Source organism: Tamandua tetradactyla, chromosome 12 (assembly GCF_023851605.1).
Source record: "Tamandua tetradactyla isolate mTamTet1 chromosome 12, mTamTet1.pri, whole genome shotgun sequence".
Classification (NCBI taxonomy): domain Eukaryota; kingdom Metazoa; phylum Chordata; class Mammalia; order Pilosa; family Myrmecophagidae; genus Tamandua; species Tamandua tetradactyla.
Genome location: NC_135338.1, coordinates 69981967 through 70003489, shown reverse-complemented (window position 1 = coordinate 70003489; position 21523 = coordinate 69981967). Strand labels below are relative to the sequence as shown.

The 21523-nt window shown below is 42.6% G+C and overlaps 1 protein-coding gene across 1 annotated transcript in view; it reads right to left on the bottom strand.

The window, feature by feature from the left end:
* Window positions 1-5312: 5312 nt before the first annotated feature.
* HEXA (hexosaminidase subunit alpha) overlaps window positions 5313-21523 on the bottom strand; it is a 56124-nt gene continuing 39913 nt past the window's right edge. Inside the window, exons 2-14 of the mRNA XM_077123872.1 lie at window positions 19274-19366; window positions 17521-17586; window positions 16689-16735; window positions 16065-16175; window positions 15095-15196; window positions 14492-14624; window positions 13401-13581; window positions 12299-12385; window positions 11993-12065; window positions 11073-11256; window positions 10772-10862; window positions 10014-10118; window positions 5313-5561 (exon numbers count right to left, since the gene is read on the bottom strand). Of these exons, the coding sequence (XP_076979987.1) occupies window positions 5498-5561; window positions 10014-10118; window positions 10772-10862; window positions 11073-11256; window positions 11993-12065; window positions 12299-12385; window positions 13401-13581; window positions 14492-14624; window positions 15095-15196; window positions 16065-16175; window positions 16689-16735; window positions 17521-17586; window positions 19274-19366 (1337 nt within the window). The 3' untranslated portion in view covers window positions 5313-5497. The remainder of the gene's footprint in view (window positions 5562-10013; window positions 10119-10771; window positions 10863-11072; window positions 11257-11992; window positions 12066-12298; window positions 12386-13400; window positions 13582-14491; window positions 14625-15094; window positions 15197-16064; window positions 16176-16688; window positions 16736-17520; window positions 17587-19273; window positions 19367-21523) is intronic.

Genomic DNA, 21523 nt, shown 5'->3' with positions numbered 1-21523 from the left:
GGTTTGTGGAAAGTTATCCTAGAGCATGGAACCTTTATAGAATCTTATATAATGCCCTAGGTATTCTTTAGAATTGGAAGGAATGGTTGTGGTTGTGGTTTGGCAGGTTATGATAGGTAGCAATATCTAAATGAAGCTTGTGTAAGAGTGATCTTCAGAGTAGCCTCTCAACTCTGTTTGAACCTTCTCAGCCACTAAGACCTTATTTGTTACACTTCTTTCCCCCCTTTCGGTCAGGATGGCATTGTTGACCCCACAGTGCCAGGGCCAGACTCACCCCTGAGAGCCATCTCCCATGCCACCAGGGAGACTTTCATCCCTGGATGTTATGTCCCATGTAGGGGGGAAGGCCATGGTTTCGCTTGCAGAGTTGGGCTTAGAGAATGAGAGGCCACATCTGAGCAACAAAAGAAGTTCTCTGGATGTGACCCTTAGGCATGCCTGTAGGTATGCTAAGATTCTCCACCACATACACAAGTTTCACAAGAGCAGGCCCAAGATAAAGGGTCTGGCCCAATGACCTGGTTGTCTCCAAAATTTGACACAGCATCGGGGTTTCCCTGACGGTAAAGTCCAACAGCTTCACATTCCTTCTCCCATCCTTTAAGGGACTCCTCCAATACTACTTCAATATCTGCTTAATATACGCTGGGGTGCATCCAGGCACTACCTTAAGCCACACAGGATTAAAGGCTGTGATTCTTATTCTCCCTGTTTGGACTGTTCAAATGATCTATTCAGACAGGTTGAGTTAGATTATGTGCTATAGAAAATTTAGGCTCTGGGCAAAATGAACCTTTCCTCCTTTTGTTTCAGAGAGCAGGTAAATTCTAAAATACAGACAATGTCTTTCTGATACCCACGCTCTGAATTACCCTACTCCCGACCTGGTCAGCTTCATTCTTATCTCTAATTACCAGATTATGCATATATAAAATAGCCACAAAAATAACATTCATTTTTGAAATGCATTTCTTTTTCACTTATTAATTCATTCATATTTACTTGTATTGGAGCAAGTTGGATTTTCTTGAGCAAGCTATTCACAGAATTCAAATACTGTGGCTTTTTTAGGTTCTCCTCATTTCACTGAAGATGTAGTTTGTACTTTGTTTTTAAATTCTCCTTGTTGCTCTGTATGATTTCTGGGGAGAGTTCAAAATTATGATTCTGCCATTTTCCTACAAGAATAGAAGCCACTCCACTAATTTGTAATGCTACTTCTATACTTTCAAGTGTCAGTAAATGTCTAAGTCTCTCTCTGGGTTCTATAGTCTGTTCTATGGGTTTAAGCTGTTTATTCCTGTACCAATACCAAACTGTCTCGATAATGAAAGCTTTACAATGACTCAATATCTGGCATTGCCATAAAAATATTCAAAATACGCAACAGTGCACTAATCAACCAGAATAGTTGCTGACCATAAATCCAGTATAGATGTATGTATACATGTATATATAAGGCTGGTTGAAGATTTTTCTGAGTATAAATTAGATCACTCAGAATTGTCTACTGGCTGAATATCAACTCTGTTTCATATTCCAATTTTTTTCTTCTTGAAAACTGTTATTCTTGGCCCTTTTTTTTTTCCTTCCATATAGTTTAAAATCAGCTTCTGAAGTTCCAGAATTTAAAAAAATTTGGATTTTGATTGGAATCACATTGAATCTAGAGATAAATTAGGAATCCTTAAAATATTCATTCTTCTCCTCCATTATATGTTACATCTGTCCATGTGGGTTTTGTATCTGTCTTTCCAAAACTTTTGCCTTTTATTAAGTTTGTTCTGAGGGTCATATGTTTGTCTACTCATGGATTCTTACCTGTGAAAGGAGTATAATATTGATGCCTACCTCATTGGTTGAGGTGAGGCATTAAATAAGTTAATATTAAGTAAGGTGCTTACAAAAGAGCCTGACTGATGTGGCAACTACACAAAAACGACACGGTGCTCGTTCCCCCAGTTGGATGGTCACGTGTATCTTTATTCAGATTTCTGACTTAAGTGAGTCTAGATAACATCAGCATAGTTTTCTCTGAATTTCTATAACAAAATATTCTTTTCATAATAGATTATCCAGATAACCAGCAATATGCTCCCTCTTATCCACACATTTAGTAGCACACCAGCAGAGCCCAGAGACAACCCCCTTTCTATTCCTTGTTTGCTTGCAAGTCAGTCTCTTTCTCTCTCTCTCACACACACACACACACACACACACACACACTCCTTTTTGAGCGGCTACCTGAACATTCCTTTCTAATTTGCTTTAAAGTCGGCCATAAGAAATTTATTAACAGTGAAGTGATCACATTAAGTATCATATACTCCATTTGTATGATTCCAAAGAAATAAGATTTAAAATAAATCCTGGAAATGGTTACTTCAGAAGAGGGAAGAGATTAGAATTGAGAAAGGGGCATGTGCTATTTCACTTTCTCAAAAAGAAAAAAAACTAAAGCAAATATGACTGTATAGATATGATAAAGCAGTGTGGTGATAACATTGTGGTTTTTCCTATACTTTTTTCGTTGAAACATTTGAAATAAAATCAAACATTTGAAATCATCAAAAAATAAAGTACTTCCTGGAGTAGGAAAGACATAAACGAATGTGATTAGAATACAATCAATACTGCGAAAATAAAGGTTTATGGACATTTTAATAAATAATGAAATCTAACTGAAAAAATGCAGGAATAGACACACACACAAAGACTGCTTCCAAAAAGACCTAAACATGATTATGAAGATATATATATATAGTTACAGTGAATAATTATGAAAGTAATGCAACAATAATTTCAATAATTATGAAAGTAATTCAACAATTAAGTTAAATACATCACTAAAATAGTGGCCATATATTTGACACTTAAAAATAGTTGATATGACAGGATACTAATTTTCAACCTTTCAGAGTTTATTTGAAATAAAAGATACAGAATGATGTGAATTCTCAATTCTTATTTATTTCCTTAATTAAAAAAACTGATGAACACTAGTCCTTCTCTTACTGATTCATTTTATAAAAGTCATTGATAGACCCTATAAACTTCTAAATTTTAGGTGTTAGTAATCTTGTCACAAAGCGGTGTATCTACATTAATAAAAATTTAACTGTCTATATCCATATAATCATATATTTTTAATCCTTCCCCAATATCCTCTCCGCTTCTCGCAAACCCTTGCTGCCCCAGAAGTCTAGAGCCGAGCGACCGATTCCACAGCACTAGCACTGCGGTGGCACCTTTACTCCCAAATCCTGACAGCCAATCCCCACTGGAATCTCGTGAGGTGCACCTGAAAACACCCGGGACATCATGCAGGAGTTTCCACAAAGACAGGGGTATCTGGCAAGTAGCCTCGGCTCCTGCCGAGTAGGGGGAGGCCAAATACCCCTCCCAAACTTCATTCACCCCTTTATTTTTATTTCTCTTCCGTCTGTTTCGCGTCTTTAGTAGATTACAGAGGAGCGGAGCCAGGGGAGGACTCTTTGTTCTCGAGGCTAACTGGAGCCAGGAAATCGGTTCCGCTCTCTTCCGCCCCCTGGTGGTGCACAGAGAACACAGCCAGGCCTGAAGGGTCTGGCTGGAGCAGGGTGGCGCACTGAGTTACCCCAGTGGAAGAGAGATGAGATAACCCTGTACATTGGAACAAACTTTGGTTGTTTGCTGTGGGCCACCAGTAGTTCAAGGTGTAAGGCTGCATATTTTCAGGTAAATTTTCTCATTATCAACAGACCCAGTGGAGCAACAGTGGAGGTCTGAAGCAGCAGCATCCTATCACTCAAGGTCTTGACAGGACTACATTATTATTATTATTTTTGCAAAAATAATATTAAAGAAAATGCTTACAGAAAGAATAAGAAATCACAGAACCTTAATGCTTTAACACAACTATTCTCATGGTGTCTTTCCTTTATTGATACAGACTTACAACTTAGTGCCAGTTATTTTTATTTAACATTATATCAAGCAACAGTAACATTAAATTTATGATCAGGAAGGAAGCAAAGGATCTGCATTTGATACATATGCAGAATTTTTGCAGGGTCCTTGCCTAGAACTACCCCACAGGCTTCTGAATGACAGCAGCAAGGGGCACCTTCTATAGCAGGTGTGGGTATTGGAGCCTTAGTTCCAATGTCACTCCAGGCCACAGGCCTGGTCTTGGCTAAACTGGGCTGGGTGAAAATCCTAATTCCAAGGTGATTCTTCAGGTAAAGGTGCCCACCCCATAACTACACAAACATTGCAAGAGGACAGGGATCATATACTGCCAACCAGATCTCAAAGGAAGATCATTGAGGGGCTGAAGAATAGTGTTTAAGGGGCAAATTTTACTCTGGTCCCTTCTCAACCCTGCTTTCCTCAATTTCCTGCACCCAGCAGGCTGGAAGCATTCTGACAGGAATGCCTGAGACCTCCCCAATGTCCTCCCAACCCAGGACCAGGCAAAAGCACTTAGCAAATAAAAGCAAAAGGAGTCCACATATAACTGGGCCACAGTTTACTACTGCCCCAGCCTCTGGGCTTCTGCACATGAGTCCACAAGGGGGCAGTCTGAACCCACAGTTAGCCCTTCCCTGCTGGGATGAGTGCGGGAGCAGGGATGGGGGACAGTCACTGGAGCTAAGTTTCTCTTAGAGTCACAAGCCCAGTTCCTTGTTCCCCAGGGGCTTTGCTCTCATAGTCTCAGCTACGCCACCAACTCCCTAAGAAGATATTACAGGCTGAAAATTGGAGAGGAGGCAGGGGATAGGTAGAAGTTGCCCGCATTACTGGGAGTTGCTCAAAGCCTCAGAAGACTAAGTCCTTCAAATTCAACAGCTACCAAATATGTACTCAATAATATTGAAATAATGCTGGCATAAAACCTAAGTAACAAGAAAACAAAAGGAAAAAAGCTCTAGAGGAGGTAATTTCCTATGAATATGCATGGGGAAGGGGGTTATTCTGTGTCCAGTTTGGGTTTACAGCACTTGTGACTGCCCAGAACACCTTTGGGCCTCTATAATGTCTTCTTAGGTATACAGAAGCCTTTTAGGTTGGAGACTGAAGGGGAAGTGGCCAGGATGAGGACAGCTGTGTATCTGGACCTTGGGGGGTAGGTGGGAGAGGAGCCATATAACTCATAGGCTAAGCGGGGCAGCACAAACTCTAGAGGGTTCATTCCCATCCCTCAATTTACAGGATCCCTCCAGGGGACAGGCCTGTGCCCAGCCCATCACTCTCAGGAGCAGGCCAGTTGCTGCCGCCTCTTCATGCCAAGGTCATTCACTCTTTTTTTTTCTACAAAAAAATCCATGTTAATTATAGAAAAATGTCACGTTATCCTTTATTATATGCCAGTGCCAGCACTGGCCACCTTCTCTTCAGGCACAGGGGCACGTGGGCACGGGGCTCGATCCCCCGACCGGGATGCAGTGGAAGCCTGGCCCCACTACCACTCTCCTAGGGCCAGCACCCTCCTCGGTGGGCTGGAGCTGCTTGCTCAGGTCTCTTCAAACTCCTGTTCACAGTAGCCTACACTGAGGGGCTGAGCCCGGACACCTCGCCTGCAAAAGGACAAAAAGACAGAGTAAGATAAGCCCCGCAGACGGGAGTCCATATTAGATCTCAGCAACGTCTTCTCCAGCACAACCAACAGTCTTTTCTTCCTTCATTGCAATGGATATCAAACTTCTAGTGTATACCAAACTCACCTGGGAATCTTCCAGAGATTCTCACTTGTGTGTGTGGGGGGTGGTGGTGGTGGTGGTGGTGGCATTTTGAACAGGTACCTGCTACCCCAGGTGATATTGAAACAGATCAACCTATGAATTTTTGGGAACATCTCCCTATTTCTATTCTGCTTTCTTCTGTATCTCAGCCCCACATAACTAAGACCTTTTAGAAAACAGGTGGATGTCTGAGGGGTAACTTTCCTGGCTCTAAAATGCTTTAATTGCAGTGTGTGTGCTAAAGAGGAGAATCTGAAGCACTGCCCAGTCTATGCACTGGGCCTGCATATGAAATCCTGTCCTGCGGTCTTAGCTTTACTAGTTCAAAGACCTGACCAATCTCCTTAGGAGACCTCCAGGTATGCAACCATTATTACACAAATAATGTGCTGAGAGATGGTAAGAACTAGCTCAGAGTCACCTAGTGAATTGCAGACAGTTGAGGCCTATACCCGACAGTGCTTGGCTCCAAGTCTGGGACTCTGCTCTGCACTAGACTGCGTCTCCCACAGTCTCAAGGTACAGTTGATGAATGAAGCAGAGAAAGACCATCTCATGCAGGCCTATCCCCAACCAAGTTCTGAGTAACTTTTGGCAAATTATTTAGCTTCTTTGTGCCTCACTTGCCTCTCTCTAAAATGGGGATAAAAGAATAACTTCCTGACTTCCGGGCCAAGATGGCGGCTTAGCAATGTGTGTGATTTAGTTCGTCCTCCAGAACAACTACTAAATAACCAGAAACAGTACAGAACAGTTCCTGGGGCCATGTCAGTGACTGGACACACAGCGTACCCCAGTCTGGACCAGCTGGACCGGCTGCGAGTCCCCCCAGAACCGTGAGTTCCCCAAGCCATGGCGGCCGGCATCCTTCCCCCACAGGCTGCTTCCCAAGGGGAAAGAAAAGAGACTTTACCAGCAGCAGGGTTGAACCCAACCAAACGCCAATTGTGGAATTAACAAATTCTGACTACTAAAAATAGGCCCACAGCTCAGATGAACCTGGTCAAAGCGGGGGTCGCTAATTTTTGCCCCGGTGCCAAGGGGGCAGGGCTGACAGAAAAAAAAAAAAGAAAAGAAACAGGTTTTTGTGGCTGTGTTTCTACAAAGGATTGACTGCTTTTGGATACAGCGGCAAGGCTTCTCAGGCTGCAACTGCCCCAGGCATAGGCAGAAACAAGCTCATTTGAGGGCTTGTCTGGAGACTGTGCCTTCCCCAGGGGAGGGGTGAAGCCCAACACAGGTGGAATCCCTCCCTCAAGGAATTCAGACACCAGGGCTTGGTAATTTGAAGCCATTAAAACCAGCCTACAGCCTCTCCTCTGTCTCCACCACGCCCCCAGCAGGAAGAGTCAGCCAAAGTTAAAGGTACCGCATCATCTTATGCTGGTGGGACCTGCAGGCAGACAAGCACCATATACTGGGGAAGATAAGAAAAACAGAGTCCAGAGACTTCACAGGAAAGTCTTTCAACCTGCTGGGTATCACCCTCAGGGAAAACCGACACAGGTGACTCTTTCCTTCTGATAGGAGGCCAGTTTGGTCTGTGAAAATCTGGTTGGGGTCTATAATACCTAAGTAGACCCTCCTAAGAGTGGGGGTGGGGGGAGGGACCATACAAGCAGAGCAAGAAACAAGAAAACAAGAATTGAAAAATTCTCATCTGTTAAACAAAACCTAAGTTAGAGGTCCAGAAAAAGCTGAACTGAATGTCAAAGAACAGATAGACAACAAATTCATCCAGCAAGAAAACACTAGGTAAAACAAGTGACAGCAATCTCCAGAAAAAACTAATTAAGGTAATTAAATGCCTAGACGCCAGCAAAAAATAACAAATCACACTAGGAAAATTGAAGATATGGCCCAGTCAAAGGAACAAACCAACAACTCAAATGAGATACAGGAGCTGAAACAATTAATTCAGAATATACGAACAGACATGGAAAACCTCATCAAAAACCAAATCAATGAATTGATGGGAGGATATAAAGCAGGCAAGGAATGAACAAAAAAAAAAAAAGAAGAAATTGAAAGTCTGGAAAAACAAATCACAGAACTTATGGGAATGAAAGGCACGGTAGAAGAGATGAAAAAAAACAATGGAAACCTACAATGGTAGATTTCAAGAGGCAGAAAATAGGATTATCGAACTGGAGGATGGAACATCTGAAATTCGACAAGAAAAAGAAACTATAGGGGAAAAATGGAAAAATATGAGCAGGGACTAAGGGAATTGAAAGACAATATGAAGCACACGAATATACCTGTTGTGGGTGTCCCAGAAGGAGAAGAGAAGGGAAAAGGAGGAGAAAAACTAATAGAGGAAATTATCATTGAAAATTTCCCAACCCTTATGAAAGACTTAAAATTACAGATCCAAGAAGTGCAGCGTATCCCAAAGAGAATAGATCCAAATAGATGTACTCCAAGACATTTACTAATCAGAATGTCAGAGGTCAAAGAGAAAGAGAGAGTCTTGAAAGCAGCAAGAGAAAAGCAATCCATCACATATAAGGGAAGCCCAATAAGACCATGCGCAGATCTCTCAGCAGAAACCATGGAGGCAAGAAGACAGTGGGATGATATATTTAAATTATTAAAAGAGAAAAACTGCCAATCAAGAATTCTATATCCAGCAAAACTGTCCTTCAAAAATGAGGGGAAATTAAAACATTTTCAGACAAAAAAATCACTGAGAGAATTTGTGACCAAGAGATCACCTCCACAAGAAATACTAAAGGGAGCACTAGACACAGATATGAAAAGATAGAAGAGAGAGGTGTGGAGAAGAGTGTAGAAAGGGAGACTATGAGTAAAGGTAAAAAGAAGGAAAATTAGATATGACATATAAAATCCAGAAGGCAAAATAGTAGAAGAAAGTACTACCTGTGCAGTAATAACACTAAATGTTAATGGATTAAACTCCCCAATCAAAAGACATAGACTGGCAGAATGGATTAAAAAATAGGACCCATCTATATGTTGTCTCTACTCAAAGGACATGAGGGCAAGGACACAAATGGACATTTACACACCAATATTTAAAGCAGCATTATTTACAATCACCAAGAGATGGAAACAGCCAACATGTCCATCAACAGACAGGTGGCTAAACAAACTATGGCATATACATACGATGGAATATTATGCAGCTGTAAGACAGAATAAAGTTATGAAGTATGTAACAACATGAATGGACCTTAAGGACATTATGCTGAGTGAGATTTGCCAAAAACAAAAGGACAAATACTGTATGGTCTCACTGATATGAACTGACATTAGTGAACAAACTTGGAATATTTCATTGGTGACAGAGACCATCAGGAGATAGAAATAGGGGCATGACTCCCAGGAGTGTGGACCTTCCCGGCAATGTGGGACAGAAATCCTAGAATGAGCGGAGACTCAGCATCAGAGGATTGAGAAAAACCCTAGAATGAGCTGAGACTCAGCATCAAGGGATTGAGAAAACCTTTTCGACCAAAAGGGGGAAGAGTGAAAGGAGACAAAGTGTCAATGGCTGAGACATTCCAAACAGAGTTGAGAGGTTATCCTGGAGGTTATTCTTACACATTAAGTAGATATCACCTTGTTATCCAAGAAGTAATGGAGAGGCTGGAAGGAACTGCCTGAAAATGTAGAGCTGTGTTCCAGTAGCCATGTTTCTTGATGATGACTGTATAATGATACAGCTTTCACAATGTGACTGTGTGATTGTGAAAACCTTGTGTCTGATGCTCCTTTTATCTACCTTGTCAACAGACGAGTAGAACATATGGAATAAAAATAAATGATAGGGGGAACGAATGTTAAAATAAATTTAGTTTGAAATGCTAGTGATCAATGAAAGGGAGGGGTAAGGGGTAAGGTATGTATAATTTGTTTTTCTGTTTTCGTTTTATTTTCTGTTGTCTTTTTATTTCTTTTTCTGAATTGATGCAAATGTCCTAAGAAATGATCATGATGATGAATATGCAACTATGTGATGATATTGTAAATTACTGATTATATATGTAGAACGGAATGATCATATATTAAGAATGTTTGTGTTTCATTCTTGTAATTTTTTAAAAAAAATTTAAAATTTAATAAAAAAAATTTTTTTTTTAAAAAAAGAATAACTTCTTTATAGGGTTGTGGTTAAGATTAAATGAGACAATGCATGCAAAGTGCTGGTCACATAGTAAGCGGTCTATAAACGTTAGCTATCATTGTTATTCTTTTTCTTTCAGAAGGTCTCAAACTCCTAACTTGTTCCACCCACGCTGAGAGACCCCATGACCTGCTTACCTCAGCAGCTCACAGCGGAAGTATGTCAAACGTTTTAAGGCAAAGTCCAGATCAGTCACAATCCTGTTGCTCCACAGCCGCTCAGCAACAGCCCCTGCTCTGGGCCTAGAAAAACGAGGGCCATGCACCAGGTATCTACTCCCTGCAGGGTGCTGAACATCCATGGACTTCTGTCCCTTGTTTAGGTCCCACAGACCAGCTCAGGGCCATGGCATGACATCAGCATCTTGTTTAAAGCTACAGCCTGGCTGGCAGGTTCCCATTTCTAGGGCTCAACTTCATCTACATTAAAATGTGGAGTGATCCCACCCTTCCCTCCCCAAGATATGGGAACCAACATAAGTCTGTAAGGCATTACTGCTACTTACAGCAGCAGCAGATGTTCTCAAAATGTAAATTCTACACATCCAACCAGGCTTGGTGAGGCTGTAGCCTCTGTGGCTGCTGAGGAATCAGCACAGGAAAATCTTATTAAGAATCATGGACTCAGAGCAACTTATCTACTACAGGCCTCATTATCTCACTCTGAAGTGAAGCTAATAATCCCTAGCCTGTACAGCTAATGGGTTGTTAAAGGAGTATATGTAAGGCAGGTGGGATGTGAAAATTACATACAAATATTAGGATCATTACAATGGTCCTTCCCTCTCAGGTCTGAAAGGAGAAACTGGTCTGCAGGTGATAGGTAATGTAGAGTCTGTAATGGAGAACTCCTTCCCATAAACCCAACCCTCTGGCTTCCTCAAAAATACCCTTACCAGAGCCTGGGGACAAGGTTTGTGCTGTCCACATACTCGCCCCACATACAGGCCTCTCCACCAATTACTAGAGACTTCTGCTCAGGGCTACCTGAGGGGAAATAAGCAACATTAGGCTGGAGGTGGAGGTGGTGGTAGGGTTAACTTGGGGTTTCCCCTCAACCATCTTCCTTTTGTGGTCCTCTCCTCAGGTAGGTTGTTTGATCCCCAAATGTGAAATGTCAGCCCACACCCTCCTCCATCCCATCCCATGCCCCAGCTCAGCCTCCTTTTGTCAGCAAGGTAAGCACCCTGCTTTCACCTTCAAATGCCAGGGGCTCTACCATGTAGACCTCCTTCCAATCAGGGCCATAACTTATGCGATTCAGGTACCAGGGGGCAGAGAGCAGGGCTCGAAAGCCAGCCCGGGTAATCAGTGCCAACTCCTTCAAATAGCTTACTGGTACCTCTTCTCGCCACACCTGTATGACTGTGTCTGGCCGAACCTGTCACATGGGAATAATGACTCATGTGAATGAGAAAATACCTGGGCTCATTTTTATGCAGGCAACCACGCCAAGGGGTGGTGGTTTCCTTTGTTCCCCACCAGCCAAATCAGTCTTTATGATCCTACCCGATGAGCTCACACCCCAGCGCAGAACCTGAGGATTCTATAGGCCCCACCAATGCTCCCATGATCTCCTCCCCCAGTACCTCTGTAATCTTCCTATCCACACTGAGATAGTAATCCTGGCTGTGGCCTGAGGGAGGCATGCAGTGGAACCCAGAGGATTCATCAGGAGCTATCATGTTCAACAGTCTTCAGATATTTCTAGGGATGGGAAATGTTCCTACAGAGCCCATGCAGGGGGTAGGAGTCTGGGATCTTACTGATCAACAAAGAAGAAGGAAGCCTTGTTCGAACCTCTAGACCTGGAAAACCCTAGTCTCTGAAATGGCCAAACAGCCCATTATGCAATTCTCAGTAATCTCAGGTAATCTAGCAGCAGAAATAACTCTTGATCCATTTGCAGGGAGGGAAGATAGAGGTTATGATATCCAAGCCCAAGGCTCATACCCTGTAACCTTTTTAGATGGGAAGGGAAAGATGGCCCCTAATACTCTGACCATTAAAGCCTAATTCAAACCAGGAGAACCAGTCCTTGCAGGGGCAGGAGAGGGCTGAGGAGACCAGAGGGAGATAATGCTGTTGGCTTCTGTTCTTCTCTGCCCCTGGCTCACCTTTACTTTATTATCAAACACCTCCTGCCACACCACGTAGCCCTTGCCATAGTTAGAGACGATGTCCAACAGCCTGGAGGGGGAGGTGGGGTGAGTAAAAAATATCTGTTCAGTTCAGAGAAGCTGTAGGCTGTTTGTGCCAGGGTTTAGGGGTTTAGCCTGGTTAGGTGCTACACTTGAGTGAACAGTGTCCCTACGGTTGGGAACTGACCACTACAAACCTGAAAGGGTAGGACAAAGAAATACTTTAAGTACTCAGACAGTGGCCAAAAGGGATCCTACTACCCATCCTCCTTCCTTCCTCACTTTTGAATGTAGAAGGACTCCAGCAGCTTGAAGTCATCACCAAAGCGTTTCTTCTTCATAAAGACTCGGATATCTGGATTGGACTTCCTGAATCCCAAGAGAAAACAGATTATTCTTTCAACATCCTAAAAGCCCAAAGCCTGGGAATTAGTCACCTGGCCTTCTACAACTTCCTTTTTTCACCTGACAAAAAAGCCATAATAATAATAAAAACAAATAAGTGAGGATCTCAGAAGCCCTAAACATGGAAAGTTTAGCAAAGCTATATGAAGGAGACCATAGACAAAGGCTAAGAAAGGATGATTTGGACCTGAAAAGCTTTACGTTCCTGAAAAGCTTTAAGTTCCAGCTCTCAAAGAGAATGCATCATTTATCTTCTCTCCAGACTACAAATGGATCTGGGGTCTGTTTGGGATTCCAGCACACTGGATTTTGGCTTCCCTGTCCAGCCCCACAACCTTGATACATAATCTGTTATTCCCTTAATATTTATTCTTTATTCCAGCTGGAGGACAATCCTTGCTGCCTCCCTTGCTCCACAATGTATACACTTTACTTACACTGTTCTCCCCTGGGAATATCTTACCTCTCTTCCATGTCTCTTTAAAAAAGCCTACTGTTTTCCCTAGATCTGGCTCTAGCACCCAGTTCTCTAAGAAGTCCCTCAACTTTTTTTGAGCTCACTAGATCTGAGGGTTGGACCTTATAATTTAATACTGGATTAAATCCAATCATTTATTAGTCTCAAATTCTTTGTCTTGACTCTTCAACCAGACCACTTTAAGTCTCTATAGGCAAGATTATTTTTCTCTATCCTAGATTTCGCCAAGATAATTCTGTGCACAGAGGTGGTTTTTCTATACATATTTAATTTAAAGGTTATGAGCGAGGACAAAGGGAGAGTTTCATGTTGCCACACTCAGGTAGCCCTCTCTGCAAGTGGACAGAGGAAAGGCCTAAGACCTGAACAACGTAGACAGAGAGAGATTGCTATCTGAGAGGCAGCCCTTTAGGAACAAATGAGACAGGCTGTCCTTTAGGGGTTAACATCTGTTCTGTTAGCAATTCACTGGGTGCTATGGGAAGATCACAGGGTTCATACCAGCAGGTGAAATCAACCTCATCTCCTCCAAGGTGAAGATAGAAATCCGGAAAAACAGAGCTGATCTCCAAGAAAAATGTCTTCATGAACTCATAGGTAGTGTTGAGAATAGGATTCACAGGACCAAAGGTGCCAGAGGGATGAGAGCCAGAGTAGCAAGGAGTCAATAATCCAGGAACACCTAAGTCAAAAGAACACCACACGTGTCACAAATACCCAGACCCCCATGCATAGTCAAACACTCAAGGACCTAAGTCACACAATAAAATAATCACATTCATAAACATTATACACACCTAGGTAGACACACCCAGGCACTCAAAGATACTTGCAATCACCATCACTTAGTCACAAAGAATACAGATACATTCACAAACAGACACAGATGAGCAGGTTAGTCAGAGGCTGAGTTCTAGCCAACTGCTAGCCACATACACTGCTGGCTTAATAGAATGCTTCTAGCAGGAGTCAACCTTTACTCCCACAGGCTGCTCACATACTGCCTTTAAGTAGACAAGCAGATGGAGAGACCTAATTCAGCTAAACTGGGAAATGCTTTCTTCCCTATCTCTTCCATATTTCTACATTTCCTGAGGGGCAACTCCCTGGGCCCTGAGTCTCCCTCCTGATTCTGAGGCAACTAGATAGCTTCAGTTTTCTACAAGACTAGTAGTCTTCCTCGACCTTCCTTTAACTGGTTTTGAGGCTAAGTCTGAGGGACTCAAACTGGGGAACTGGAGGTATATAGAAGAGACTGAGTGAACAGCTGTAGTGACTGCCACACCTCTGAGACACCTTGGGCTTCCTTCTTTTAGATTCTACTCTGGGGATCAGATTATTCAGCATTTATCTTCAAGGAAGTCATTAAGACAAGGACAGCTGAGAAAAACTTGCCCAAAGTTATCAGTAAGTGGCGGCATCCTTCACCCAGAATAAATTCTTCCAATCCAAATTCCCAAATAGGAGAAGTTGGTGGGAATTACTTTTCCAGGGATGAACATTGATACATGCCATATTTAAGAGCTGATGCCTGTAAGTCACATTCTGAGAAGGACCAGTAGACTCTCTCCAATTCCATGCATTATTCTTACCTGGTCCCCAGGACAAAGTGTGGCCAGGAGTGTCAAACTCTACCAGCACACGGATACCCCGAAGCCGTGCGTATCCAATTACCTCCTTCACATCCTGCTCTGTGTAGATGTGGGTGACAGGGTTGTAGGACCCCTGAAAGGCACAAGACACCCTTCAGGCTCTCAGCTCCTGAAAGCTAACAGGGTGGAGGACTATTTAAAATGCCCTCAGTATACCCTAGATATAAAAAAATGAGTCCATGGCCCTGTGGTAATGGAGAATTTTCAGGGAACATTGTCATAATTTCCCACGAGATATCATATCTATGTTTTATCTGAGCATGCTGATACTCAGATAAGACACAGATATAACAAGGTAGGTATTAGGCCCATTTAACAAAATATTAAAATATATAACAAAAAATGAGACCAGGGAAGATTATCTCTTGAATATGAGCAAATTAATGTCAGTATGGACTCAAACTCAAGTTTTTCCTTCCCTGATGTCAGTGTGTCACCTAAAACTGAGCTGGTTAGGATGAAGGCCACTCTCCTTGCCAGCAGGGTCACAGCAAGGCTCAGACATTGACTCATAAACTTGGTCTGGGCAAAACTAAGACATACCTTTCTGGTGAGCTCTGGAAAAGAAAGGCTCTCATATGGAAAGGAAGAGTCATCTACCAAATGCCAGTGGAACACGTTGAATTTATTGTATGCCATGACATCCTGTGGAGAAGAACACACACTGCTAACCTTCCACAGCTTCTCCAATTTCAACCTCAAATTCTGGAAGCACTGGCAGGCTTTCAGGCTGCCCTGCACACCCCAATAAGTTCAGCTCCACCCTGCGTAAACTTCTAATTAAGCGTCTATATGGTCTCACTATCAAACCTTCTCAGAGAGTGCCTAGCATGGATGGAAAACCCCACATATTTCTTCTTTTCCCATGGGGCATTCAAAGATGGCTAGCAGAAATGATTATCTCATCTTTTTGAGACGGGTTCTGACCACAGTGAAAGGAGGGCTGCAATTACTGTGTTCCTTGGAGTCTTGCAAAAGCCAAATGATGCTTCCTCCTGTCATTTTGTTGGATTGTCTGACTAGTGTTTATCCAAACTGTGAGGTCTGGTAGAAACTTGGCACCACCATAACCTATAATCTCAACAGTCAACTCCTATAGTTCCAAAGAGGAGTGAAGGAAAATGCAGACATATGGTTTATATTGGCAACTATCAGATAAGATGCCCATCAAACTGCAGATAGTTAGGAACTTTTCCAGTTAAGGCTATTACAAATCTTTTTTCTATGAACTTGTCCTAACTAAATAAAGTTACCTCAGTCTAGCCAAAAAGTCAATCCTCCAAACTACCTTCTACATCCCTGGAGAGAGCACTGGGCATTGGTTCACAGAAGCTAGTGGGGGTAGATTTAAGTCACAATTGCTATCTTTTGAGTCTTGGAGCAAGGATTTTTCCCAGGAGCTCATAAAATGACACACACACTTTAGCTTTTTAAAAATATGGCCCCTGGTCAATTCCTTTTCCCCATCGTTCCAGAGATTTAGGGCAAAAAAATAGCCTAAAGCTCTGGGTACCAGAGTGTCTATGATGGTAGACAGCGGCAGGTAATGGCGAGACGTATCCAACAGCAAGCCCCGGTGAGGGAAGCGGGGAAAGTCCACAATGTCCGTCTTGTTGATAAAGAACTGTGCAGAACAAACATAGAACATATCAGGACCCAAAGAAGCTCATCATGAGGGCAGAGAGGGATGAGGAAAGCTCTCCAGGATCTCTGAAAAGCCAGCCTGTGACTGTTCTGTAGGGTATCTAACCACATAAATGCCTCCTAACTCCACATCAATGATCATAAATAGCCACCTGCCCAGAGAGCAACTGCCCCGTTCCAGGCAAATACAACAGTCACACTTACCACTCAACCTGCACCTTCTCTATTTTCAGTGACTATTAACATGTTTTTCTTCAAAACACTGTGGCTTCAAGGCCATTACTAATTACTCAGGGGAACCAAATTATAGTGACTCAAAACAGGCCAAATCTACCAAACAGTTCTCTACCCTTATCTCCTTCTGTCTTTGGTGGGGTCATTTCAATCGACTAGGACCCTGCCTAAGGCAAAATAAGATACTTCTTACTCTCAACATTGAGACTAAATCTCTGGAGAGAAATTACAAGAGCACTTTCTGAGGGCCTACACTCACCGTGCCCTCAGGGGATCTCCAAACAAGTTGGCTAAAAGTCTCCAGACCTATGGAGAAGCAAAAAAGGCAGAGTGAAGACTCAGGAAGACAGGAAAAGGAGGCATTCATCTGATAGGTTTTCAATGTAGGAAAGCATAATATTGGGGCACCCAGTGAAAGCAAATGTAGTCTACGCTTGATGGTTCCCAACAACTTATAAAAAGAGAATACAAGGAAGCCAGTATCCATTTGGTAGTAAATTCCTCATTTCCTCCAGAAATAATATAATTCTACATATCATACTACTACTTACCTTTTTTTAAAACAAACATTTTTTCTATTTCTTTTGATATACTTTTCCTTTTGAAAAAGTCTTTTCCAAGTATGTCTTTACCTCACTCTAGCCAAAAAGTCAATCCTCCAAACTACCTTTTACATCCCTGGAGAGAGCCTGGGCATTGGTTCACAGAAGCTAGTGGGGTAGATTTAAGTTACAATTGTTATCTTTTGAGTCTTGGAGACTTTTGAGCTTGGAGAGCTGAACAGCAGTGCTTGTGACACTGTGGGCACCTGCCCTGTACCCTGCTGGCACATGGAGTATAGACTGGCGGGATCTCCCACTGCTTCTCTAGAAGACCTGCTGCTACTGTGCAGGCTGCAGCCTGTTAATTTCTAGGGACAGCTGCAAGGAGGACATCCCTTTTAAGAAGATGGAAAGATGAAGACCACTCCAACTGGTCTTCATTAAGAAGGCTTCCTAAAGGAGGGCTATTTCCTGGGCCCCAGTCTTGTTTTCCCACCCTGCCAATGTCAATCTTCTCTCTTTCTCCCAGCAACAGCCCCTCCTTGTTACCTCGGAGAGCTCCCCAGACAGTCTCAGAGAGGAGGAAACACTGCTCATCATTTACAGTCAGGGTGTCTGAAATGATAGAAATGAACCTATTTGGTTAAGGCTTTCCACTCTCAGATTGCAGAACAGATGTTCTGTATAAATCCTTGGTTTCAAAACAGCAAGATCACATTTTTAATCTTCAGAGGAGATATTCGCAGAGCAGGGCCAGGCCTGAGGCCAGTGGGGAAATGTGGTTGGCACAATGGCTCTGTAGGTCCTAGAAGATGAAGCACGATGAGGGGACAGTATGTAGTAGACGTCTCAGCAAAGACCCCACTTTGTAGGCCAGTTCCTACTGCTGGAAACATGAATTCCCAACAGTTTTTAGCTGAAAGTATGAAGTCTCCTATCAGACATATGGAAAGGGACCCTTGAAGGGATGAAATCAGGCTACAATGCTTCCCAAAGCCTTTATAATCACCCTGCTTTCCTTTTTACTCTAGGCTTCTGTTACTTCATCCAAGAATGTGAGGAAGAAGCCAATACTTGAATGTTCACTTTGGAGACTGAGAAGTTCCCAAATGTTGCTGCTCAGGGAAGACAGGAGGCAGTCAAAGGAAAAATGACTTGGCTTCATCTCAGTACAGATGATCAAAACACCTTCTATCCCCAGAGAAAGGTCTCTTAGAGAAAACCAGCAAAGTATTTGAATTCCTATAATGGAAAAGGATTATACACAACCCAGAAGGCAGGAGTATAGTAAGAAATTTGGCCTCCAAAAAGAAGTCCTTTGTTCCTGGCTCCTGGGAAGGTAGCTTCTACATTCTTGAAATTTCCTGTAATAGGAGTGTCTTCTGCTATTCATGGTGGGCCCTCTGGACCCCAGCTGATAGACTATGCTAAAAAAGATGTCTTAGGGCGGGGCCAGCCACACATGAAACCTTAGGGTAGGGAGATAGTCACACTAGAAAGACCAACCACATGATTAGAGAGTTGAGGCTTTCAGCCAGATTGGATCAGCCTTACTCCCTGGAGGGGAGGAGGATGATGATTGACATGGGGGCATTGATTCAATCAATCATGCCTATGGAAAGAAACCACAATATAAATTCTGAACACCAAAACTCAGGTGAGCTTCCCATAATGCACCCTGACTTCAGGAGAGAAAGGACACAGAAGCTTTGCATTTGGGGGACCCTCCCAGACCTCACTTGATGTGTCTCTTCTTTGGCTTCTTCTTAGTCACATCTTTTTTGCTATAATAAAACTATAATTGTTAAGTACAGCACTTTCTTGAGTTCTAAGGGTCATTCAAATGAATTATCAGCACCTGAGGGGAGGAGATGGGAACCCCCAAATTTGTAGCCAGTTGGATAGAAGTGCAGGTAGCCTAGGAACCTCTGAATTTGTGGCTGGTGTCTGAAGTGAGATCAGTCTTGCGGGGTCTATAATCTTTATCTATAGAGTGTAGCCTAACTCTAGGTAGTTAAAAGTCTTAATTGCATTGCAGTTGATGGCAGAATTTATTGTAGTAGACATTCTGCGGGACTTAATGAACTGCCAGTGTGACATTCCTCAGCCAACCTTTAGTCTTTGGTTAGACCTTTTGCATAGGGAAAAACTCATCATATATCATCTAGATACTTGGCAACCCTCAGTCCACACAGCCATGAAGGCCTCCAGTCTTGCATAAACAACTAAGGTCAAGCCATCCAGGTTAATAGCTCCAGACAAGTGCTTATTCTTCTAGGGCAGGGAACAAGATGGTACTTACAATTTTCCACAGATTCCAAAGTAGGGAACTGGTCACATCCAGAAGTAATAACAAAGAGAACCAATGTATTCTTCTCCAATGTATGCTGTCTTCCTGCAACAACAGGGTAAACTCAGCTATCAGAAGCAACAGGTAAAACTAAGGCCCTGCAGAAGGGTCTCTAGCTCTAGTCCCCTCATTTCACATGTCTACAGCCAAAAGGAAGGACATGAAGTTTGCCTTTGGCATAGGCACTGTCTGGCTGTCTGTTCAACTTTTTCCCTCTAGTTGTGCTCCCCTTTCTCTCCAATAATCCACTCTGATTCATGTATGAAGGAGCTGTGTGGTAGCTCTTCTTAACCAGGGCTCCTTTTCAGGACTTTCCCTGTATACCCAGCACAGGATTCCAAGACCTCAATATCTGCTTCAGAACTAAAGCTACTCTAGAGTATTGCTACTCAAAATGCAGTCTGCAGATTTGCTGCAAACTACATTACTGGTCAATAACCATATAGGAAGTTTACATTACGCCAGAATATAAATCAATGCTATCAGAGTAAGCACACTGACTTTTTTTTTTCATAACAAAGTTTTGTTTTTTTTGATGGAGGGAACAGATTTACAACCTGGCAAATACTTCATAGCTCATGAGAGAATGGCACTTTAAGTAGCACTGCTCTTAAGGGCTCCAGATTTTAAAAGTTTCCAGTGTCGCAAAAACCAAGGAATTAATGTAAGTAGATGAAGCAGATGATAGGAGAGGGGGCACAAGATGATCCAGCTGGTGCCCCAGAGGGGACATCATCAGTCTATCCTGCTTCCTTCTTTCCTCTCCCTAAATGGGTTGTTCATCCGAAGTAGACTTTTGCTCAACCTCAGAAAGCCACTCAGTATGAGCCTACGTACTATCTATTATAGTGCTACAATCCTAGTCTACTTAGAAAAAAATGTCAAAGGCAAACTACTAATGTGATGTTTCTTGCCAGTCTCCTACCAGTTTTTCTTTATGACCCTCAGGGTGGTCCTGATTCTACTGCTTCAAGTCTGAATCTCAACAAAACCTTTTCTCTGTTTGTTCTGGGAGCCACATGGATTCCCACTGGCACCACAACACTGATGGCAGTGTTTAGGACAACTTCCTAAAACTACAAAGTCAGGGAATGGATAGCCTGGCATAGGCAGGGAGAGAGAATTTAGAACCCAAATGGAATCTCAAATATTACCCATCTTCAGGCAGAGAGAACCCAAGAGCCCCAAATAATTTCAAGTAAGCCTGTCCAAGCCACCTGCACATTACCATGTGGTTGCATCTCAGGTCCTCAGGTCTGCCAAGAAACAAGCCAATATGGGGGTCCTTCTCTACCATGATGAATAGATATTCCTCCTTCTTCCACTAAATTCCTGGTTTCCCCACACCAATACCTGCCTAAATATTGCAAGGAAAAGGGAATCTGAGGCAAATCTGGGTTAGGCCAACTCACAGCTCTGTTCTAGACCCTTCCAAAACATCACAACACCCCTCAAAAAAAAAATAATAAGGATAACTAGGTTTTCAGGACAGAGATCATTCTCAAAGCAGAATCTGTAGGGTCATTTCAACTTCTCCAAACAGACAGGTCATCTCTATGAACCCATCTCTACAAATCCTAAAGACTAAGGAGGGCTTTTTCTAGAAGTGGGAGGGAAGAAAACTATAAAAGAATACTGCTCCTTAAATTACTCTTGTTCTCTACCTCCTTGTCCCAATTCACAACTCCACAGAGCATGGAGCTCTAATACCACTGTGTGGTGAGCTTGTGTACACATCTATCAGGCAACTGTCCAAAAGCAGGCAAACTGAGCTTTTTTGTCAAACTTCTGGGCCTCTAACAAATTGAGGAGAAATCTCAATTAAGCCATATATAACTGCTGTGGTCACTGTCCTGATGATCACATAAGAGAGAATGCACAAACACGAAGTTTATTTGAATTGCTGGACGATGGGAAAATACCTAATTTTTTTTTTGTGATTGTTATTGTTATATTTTAATTTTTCCAAAACATTCCTGGGCTCCAGTCTTTTTGGGAGACGGTCACAGATGCCTTTGGAGATCTGATAAAAATTAAAAGGACCTTTTCTCTAGAAAATTGTCCTGAATTTAAGGATCCTCTCTCCAGAATTATCACCTCTCCACTTCCTTAACACTGATCCCTAAGTGCTCTCAGCAACTCATCCAGATTTGGGCTGATAAAGTAGCAGATACAGAGTTATGGCTGCTGCTATGAAAAGGA